Source organism: Polistes canadensis, unplaced genomic scaffold, assembly GCF_001313835.1.
Source record: "Polistes canadensis isolate GaletaPanama2010 unplaced genomic scaffold, ASM131383v1 scaffold_4, whole genome shotgun sequence".
In the NCBI taxonomy this organism is placed as follows: domain Eukaryota; kingdom Metazoa; phylum Arthropoda; class Insecta; order Hymenoptera; family Vespidae; genus Polistes; species Polistes canadensis.
Window position 1 is genome coordinate 162,459 of NW_014569551.1, and position 8,690 is coordinate 171,148.

Sequence of the window (8,690 nt, forward strand, 5' to 3'; positions counted from 1 at the left end):
TTTCATTAAAATCTATTGACTTTTAGTATAAAAAATATTAACCAAAACTTTTCAAAGTAATAGCAAAGTTGTACAATTTACAGCATTGCAATCTCTGATATTTCTTTGAAAATGTTTCTCGATATTTGCAAAAGTTCAGGCTATATTTTCTAAACATTAGTTAAACAGATATTCATACAGATTTCCACGAAAATCAGGAAACGAAAAGAAAAAGAAAAAATAAAAATAAAAAAAAAAATCGGAGTGGCGAGTAGTTACAGAAAAAAATAAGTATGACGTTAGAAGACGTCCCTGGTATTTGATACCATGTGACATTTGTCGATTCCGATGTTGAGACAGGTCAGGGAAGATGTTTAGAGAACGTGTTAGATTACGTTAGGTCCAACCGTTAACAAGCGGTGCTAGCATAAGTCTCGCAACCGGTTAACGTGCTGCTACCACGGTAGCACAGTAGCCACTCTCTCTCTCTGTCTCTCTCTCTCTTTCTGTTTTTTCCTCTTTTTCTCTCTCGTTCTTTTCATCCCATTCTGGTTTTACCCCCACCTTTTAGAATTTCAATTCTTTCTCTCTTTCTCTCTCTCTCTCTCACCTGGCCAGTCGAGGAGTGAGGAGATTATTTTTCGTCGACGTAAAACACGTAGCACGTGTACGGTGTCGGGCGTAGGTGTAAAATGCGAGGAGGAGTAGGAGGAGGAGGGGGTAAAAGTGGTAGAGGAGGAGGAGGAGGAGGAGGAGTAGGAGGAGGAGGAGGAGTGTGCATTTGAACGGCTTTCACTCTTTCAGTATTGGTGAGTCAACTATGAGATACAAACTGTGTTCTTTCTGATTGTGTATCACGCATATATGAACAGTCTCGTATCATTTTTATTCGTCTCCCCTTTCTTTATGTATGTATGTATGTATGTATGTTGCATATATTTTTTACAAATTAATTTTGATTACTTATCATTGATATTTCGTGTCTGTAAATGTACGTATTTTTTTTTTCTTTATTTCTCGTAATGTTTGTAATCGAAAAAGATTCGATAAGTTTGTTAATTATTTTAAAAAAATAGAATTAATTGATTATGTAGAAATGTATTTTTAGCAATGAAACTTATCACGAAATTAAAGAACGTATTTTGTTAAAGTCAACGAAGAGGATGCTAAAGGGTAATATTGAAGAAAAAAAAAAAAAGTAAAAAGGTTAGGCCTTAGTGTGGTACGGGTCTGATACAAACCACGTCGACGAAAATCCTTGATCCTAATGACGGGTCAACCGTGCCAATTGGCCATAGGAACGGAACGATTCTTTCCTACGGGGACGTGGTACGACGATCTAAACAAAACGATCTTCCCAAGCTGTAGATCAACTTGTTTGTCCTTCTAACTTCTTTGTTTTATTTCTTTTTTTTCTCTTTCTTTATCATTTTTATTATTCGTCATAGATATATATATATATGTTCAAAAGTTCGTTAGTATGATACTCAATTAAATTGATAATCAAATATTAATTATATCATTCCTCGATCGATAAAAACGATCATAACCTAAAAGAATGAAAATTCATCAAAATGGCGGAAGGTATTCTACATATTATAGGTTATATATTAATAAAACTCTAATCCCTTACCCCGTAATATTTGATTAAACAAACAATCGATATAAAATAAACAATTGAATAAAAACAAGAATAAAAATATCTGTTTTTTTTTGTATCTTAAAAAAGAAAAAAAAACAAAATGGACAAATGACTCTAATTTAATTTCCAATGAATCCTAATCGTGTTATCGTATATCGAACGATGATGAATGAACGAGAATTACATCGAAAGAAAGATGTAAAAAAAAAAAAAAAATAAAAATAAAAAAGAAAAGAAAAGAAAAGAAAAAAGAAAATGAAAGGAACGGGGTATGTCAATGTAAATGATACGATACTGAGTATAAGATTCGCGCAGGCGCTTAGGGTGCCGTGGTATAGCACGCTGCGAGGAACTCACTCGCGCACCGCGTAGCACACGGCACACACACGAGAGAGGACCGAACGACCGAACACGACCGAACGACGACGACCGACACCGACCGACAGGGACACAGAAAAACCGATTGAATCGTTCTGAACGAAGGAAGAGAAAACTATCATCATCGTCATCATCATCATTATCATCCTGAAGCTTAGCTAGAGTTACTAAGCTTTTTAACTACGACGGACAATCAAAACTCTGACGAAAAAACCGCGCGCGAACCAAAAACCACCAAACGGCCACGCGGTGCGCGTTTTAACACAAACAACAACCCCTTCACCCCACCCCCCCGTCCACCCCTTTGCTACTACTTCCCTCCTTTAAAACATTTTTGTGTCAACCAACCTCTTTCTGTCTAACTTTTTCTCATCTGTTCAATCCAAATTCATAATCAACGAACGAACACCAACAAAAACGTTCCCACTTTGAGAGACAATTAACCACCCACACCAACCCCCCATTCACTTATTTATTCACCGCACATTTCACCGTTTTGTTGAATTTTTTTTTTTGGTTAATTGGCGGAGGGGGAGGGAGAGAATTCGATCGAGAAAAGTGAACGATATCGTCGTTGCTCGTGTTGGATCAAAATCAAGGGTGTGTTGAAGAGGATAATACAAGAAAAGGAAGAGGAGGTGAATAATATTTGATTTGAGCCTAAGAATTGTGAGTTTGGGATAATCAGAGGAGAATTAAGGGTGGAAGAAAGAGAAGATAAAGAGGAGGAGGTGGAGGTGGAGGAGGTGGAGGAGGAGGAAGGTGTCGCGACCCACGCGACTTAACGAACCGTGACAGCGTTACTCGCGTGGCATGTTAACGCATCTTGTTTACGTTCCGCAAGCGGAAAATAGGAAAACAAGTAGAAGAGGTGGTGGAGGTGGTGGTGGTGGTGGTGGTGGTGGTACAACTGCAGCTGCTGGTAGTGGTGGAAGGGAATAACGAACTTGCAATAAAAATATATTGTTATTGAAAAATAAAAACAATCCAGAGGAGAAAGGTTTTTCTTTTGAAAAGAATCAAACAATAATAATAAGAATAAAAAGGGGAGGAAAGTTTGTGGGATAGGGTGGCGAGTGGTCCGCAATGACCGTGCAGAAGTTCAAGCCTCGCGGCAGTACCGCGGCCGAGGATCAACGACCCTCCGGTGACATTTTACTCTCAGCATCTAACGAAACTTTGGACAATGATAAGGAACAACGTCAAACAACACATTTAACATCACCGACAACTAATCCACCAAGTCCAAGAAATCCCTGTTGTCGTTCAACCCAACCCCAACAGTTAACTACCCAACAACAACAACAACAGTTTCAACAAGATCAGCAACAACAACGACAGGACAGTAGCGAGAATCTATTAGGACGAGTATTGGCCGGTAAGCTTAATTATATTTTTCAATGTAAAAAAAACTTAAATGGGAAATTGATTGATTGATTGATTAATTGATTGATCGATCGGTCAGTCGGTCGTCAAGTTATCTTCTCGTTTGTCTACCTAACCCAACAATTTTCAACTTCGACTTCTCTTAGGAAAGTGAGAGTGATCCAAACTATACGGTTTATGAGCTGGAGATCAGGTTTAAACGTTAGGTTCTTTAATGAACATGTTGATAGGGGATGGAAGGTTTTTGTTTTAAGTTAACCGTAAGAAATAATCCATTTTTTTTACGTAGATCACGCGCGATTTGGTTAAGAAGAAATTCAGTTGGAAATAAAGTAAAAGAAAGAAAGAAAGAAAGAGAGAGAGAGAAGTCGGTTTCACTTTTCAACAGCGTTCGCAAGCTTCACAGACAGAAAGAGTAAACGAGTGAGAAGGAAAGAAAAAGAAAAAGAAAAAGAAAGAAAGAAAGAAAGAAAGAGAAAGAGAGAGACTTGGAATGTAGGTCGCGGGGCCCGGGACGAGGCTAGTTCGTTGCCCTCAGTGTGTCGGCCTCCGGCACTCTCCACCTCCTCTCCTCAGTTCTAGCCTAGATAGAAGAGGCTAGCGTTTGAGCCTCTCTACAAGGAGGGGGTGGTGGTGATGGTGGGAGGGTGAGGGGGATTTTGACTCCCACCCTCTCTTTCACTCTGTCCTATTCGCTCGCTCAGTTGACTAGTCCTCTCCCTGTCCCTCTCTTCGTTCTTCTCTTCCTCACGGTGATCGCCCCACCTCTCTCACTCGCTCGCTCACTCACTCACTCACTCACTCTCTCTATCTTTCTTTCTCACTCGCTCGTTTATCCGCGCGGCCAAGAAAGTAGGTCGACGGGGCCTTGGCGCGAGGCTAGTTCGTTCACCCTGCCTGCCCCGTAACTGGGGCAAGATGAAATTAACCCAACGTGCGCGCGCGCATGCAAGCAAGCAAGCAAGTATTCACTCACACTACCTCGTACTTGTTTCCCTCACCTTTCTCTATCTGACTATCTATCTATCTCTATCTCTTTCTGTATATATATATATATTCGTGTCTCTCTCACTCACTCATTTTGGTAAGCCCTCAGAGTCCTAGGAGCTCGAAGAACGCGCGGCTCGACAACTCGCGTGGCCAATCCTCGCTGACGGGCCGGTTCAACGAACTCCAACTGGGTCTCCCCCTACGCGGGAACCCTCTCTCTTACTCTCTCATTCTCTTTCTATCTATCTAGCTAGCTAGCTAGCTATCTATCTCTTTTACTCTAACATTATACTGTGGTTCATCCCCCACCAGGAGTAACACGGCGCGTTCTCTTCCAACCCATCGAAGGTCACCAACGCGTTCGTTCGTTCGTGCGGCCGTTCGCCCGAGAATTCACTTCAACTTTATATATATATATATAAAACATGCGTATATGTGTGTACGTTCTTTACTTGTTTGCTGCTGTTACTGCTGTTACTGTTACTGCTGCTGCTGCTTGTTTGCTTGCTTGCGAATATACGATCAGAGTCGCGTTCTATGACGTGTCCCTCCCCCTTCCCCCCCCCCCTTTTTCTATATCTCAAATGTAAGAGAGAAATAGTAAATGTTAGATAGATAGTGTGACAGAGAGAGAAAGAGAAATGAGGATTAGTCTTCGATGATAGCGTAGGTTTCGTTACGTAACCCCATGATAGCGAATTACGCGTTCCTCCTCCTTCTCCTCCTCATCCGTCTACTATATATGTATATATATATATTTCTTTTTCTGTCTTTCTTATTACTTTTGATATAACTTCTACTACCTTTCATCGTCTACCTGTAGCAGAAGGAGAAAGTAGATTAGTCGCATCATTTTACTATTATTACTACTAGGATTCTTCACTTTCACCTACACCTTGCGCGTCATCTTTTCCCCTACTCCTCTATTCATCTAACGATGAGAGATTTCTTCCCATTCTCCCTTCATTTTTATATTCTTTTTCTCGTTCTTCTTCTTGTTCTTTTAAGAAAGTCGACCTGCCCCACTGCGTTTTCCTATCAACAGAACCTTTTCTTTGAAACGTTGTGCATCGCGATGGTGTTATTCGTTCTACCAACAGTAACCAGTAGAATAGTAGTAGTAGTAGTAGTAGGGGGTTATCTAAAACGGATTCCAACGGACACACACATGCATGCATAGATATCCCATGCATACGTATTAGATGCACACGAACACACGCGTTCGTGCCAACTCTGACGATTCTAACTTGAGCACCGTAATCGCTCAAATCAGAACGACTTCCTTATTAAGTATCTGGCAAAACATTTTTTGCACTCAATATTCGGTTTTCTTTTTCTTCGAGTTAAAGAGTCTAAAAAAGAATTATTATTATTATTGTTATTATTATTATTATTAATTTAAAAGAAAATGATACACCCATACTAATTAATTGATTACTATACGAGATTTGTTCTTCCTTTCTTTCTCTTAGATCCTAAATAAAATAGAATATAAAAATAAATTAGAGAAAGTTAAATGTTGAAATGACAGTATCATTATCATCAGAATCAGCATCAGCATCAGCAGTTATTGGAAAGGATTGTGGTAAATTTTCTTCTAATTACGGTGTACGTCGACGATGGCTAGCTAACCTGAAAAGCTCCGGGCATTGGCCTGGCCTCCTCCCGGTCCCCAGTGACCTCGATTGATGCACCCTTGTCCTCTCTCACCATATCCCACCCAACCCTCAGCCCCTACCCCCACCCACCACCCCCACCTGATGCGGAGAGCGCGCGTGGAACGTTGACTCTCAGCATCGCCCAATCGGAGACCAGTTCGTCGACTCTTCGGCCCGTTCTCTCGGGGTCGTTCTAATCTCGCAACTTCCCCCTTCCAACCACCCACCCAACCCCTCCCTCCCTCCCTCCCTCCTCTTTAGAAAGAGAAAGAGAGAAGCCCGATAAGAGCTGCTCCGATCTTCCCCCACCCTCTTCACTCTTTCAACCACCCACCCACCTTCTTCTAACACAGCAGCCTCCGAACAACCCTCCCCATCCATCCACCCACCTCCTCCTCCTATTTCTAACCCCCCTCCTCTCCTATTCACCTCCTCGTGGCACTCTCGCTGGTTCGTTCTAGTACGCCAAGGTGAATAACCTCGAATCGTGTCGGGTCCTCTCTTATCGCCACGTTCTTCGAGCTTCGACGCTTATCGTAACCCTCTCCTCTCCTCTCCTCTCCTCTTCACTCCTCTCCACACCATTCCTCTCTTAGCAAGTGTATGTGTATGTTGTTGTAGGTAGTAGTCTCTTTCTTTTCTTTTCTTTTCTATACTATTCTATTCTATTCTGTTCTTTTCTGTTCTTTTTTCTTGCTGACTTTCTTCCGCTTGTGTTCCAACAGGAAAATAGAGAAATGATGATCCTTCCAGAAGAATTCTTTCTTATTTTTTACCCCTTTCGCGAACGATAAACAAACTATTAAATAATAACCCCCGGTGTATAGATGACGATTATTATTTTATACTATCATCCTGTTTTCGGATAATTTGATCATAATTTTTATTGATTTGTTTCGTTTGATTTTTTGTTTTTTTTTTTTTGTTTTTAAAGTAACTAATGAAATCTTTTTCTTTTTGTTTTAGTTTTAAGATTCATCCCCCGTAATCTCATATAATACAATGTGTTTGTTTGTTTTTTTTTTCTGCACATCTGTAGAACAATTTTATCAAAGTATATAAATAAATAACGTTTAACACACCATATATCGTAATATTCCTAAAGAAAAAGTATTTTTGGATGATAATGAAAGTGATTAGACACACACACACACACACCTCCTTTCTTTCTTTCTTTCTCACATAAGACTATCTCTCGAACTTTCACTTTTACTTCGAGGCACACATGTAATCCCCCTCTCTACCCCATAATCCTCTCATCTCGATGGAATGGATGAGTCAAATGCATGTTCTTCTCATAACTCGAAGATTCTTCTTCTATATCCGTATATATGCACGCGTGTTACGCGTATGAGTATGTATATGTATATGTGTATGTGTATGTGTATGTATGTTCCTGTACCTTTCTAATTTTTTTTTTTAATTTTTTTTAATTTTCTTTTTTTTCTTTTTCATTCTCTTCCTACTCTTCTTCTTCTTCTTCTTCTTCTTCTTCTTCTTCGAAACATTCGAATTTCCTATCGAGTCACGGTCCAGTGGGATGAAAGTAAAAGTGGGTCCGGGTAGTATGAAGTTGAGCCAAAGGCAGAAAGTCCGGATGCCAATGAAAGGGAAACACTTGCACGATTTCTCCTTTTTTTCTTTCTTCTTTGACCAGTCCCTTCCCTTTTTTATTCCTTTTCTCTTACTTGCTTCATTTTTTTCTTTTTTATAGGTTTAAGTTATAAAAATAAACCTTTTTCAATGGTTATTGGTTTTTTTATATACAATCATCATTTGTATTGTATTAATATAATTGGTTTTATTATTTTCTATTGTTTCTCTTCTTTAATTAATTATTGTCTTTCTACGAGATTTATCGATTTATTTTTTATTTATTTTTCTTTTTTCTTAATCCTCCCCAATTGTATAAGTAATTTTGTTCTACTTTATTCATATAATTCTTTACGTATTATTTTTAGATTATTTTCACATCTGTTATTATTAATAGATATTAATATATATATATTTGATTTTTTTTTTTTTTTTTTCGTTAAATATATCCAATTTAAAAATCCATTACGTTAAAGAAGTTTACGATTATTTACTATTAAGATGATTGAAAAATTACATTAGGCACGATGTGCTGATATCTTAAAATAGAAAAAAAAAACGACAAAATAAATGTTTAAAAAAAAAAGAAGAAGAAGAAGAGTATGCACGAAAAAATAAATAAAAAATCAAATAAAAAATGTAGACATATTTAATTAAAAAAAAAAACAAAAAGAAATTAATTACCTGATTAAATCCTATTATTACATTATTAAGCATGAATATTATTAGAAACGATTAGGCGTGTGTTGTATCATAATAATACGTGTGAGAAAATGTTAGTAACAACACCACTAGGCTAAGCAGTGTACTAGGAAGTTTGCGAAGTAAAATGACGGGTCGAAGGGAAAGCGGAGGATGGGTGGGTGGGTGGTCGGGGGTGACTAGGTGGCTCGGTAACCTCAGGGGCAACGACCTCTGACCTACCAGCCAATCCCTACCCCTCAAACATGTTGGCTTGTTCTAAGTATAAATCTTTCTACCATCACCACCACCAACCTGTCGCCTTTTTTTTTTTATTTTTTATTCCACGTTATTATTTCCTTCAATTCTATTTTTCCTGACAA

The 8,690-nt window shown here is 38.8% G+C and overlaps 1 protein-coding gene across 2 annotated transcripts in view; it reads left to right on the forward strand.

Moving 5' to 3' along the window:
* Positions 1 to 8,690, forward strand: part of LOC106787344 (nuclear hormone receptor E75-like) — a 170,658-nt gene that overhangs the window by 89,550 nt on the left and 72,418 nt on the right. The window contains exon 1 of one of the 2 annotated variants that reach the window (XM_014749635.1): positions 3,071 to 3,377. The exons of the other annotated variant lie outside the window; for it this stretch is intronic. Coding sequence (XP_014605121.1) covers positions 3,086 to 3,377 — 292 coding nt within the window. The 5' untranslated portion in view covers positions 3,071 to 3,085. Of the gene's footprint in view, positions 1 to 3,070; positions 3,378 to 8,690 lie in introns of those variants that run through there. 2 annotated transcript variants of the gene reach the window in all.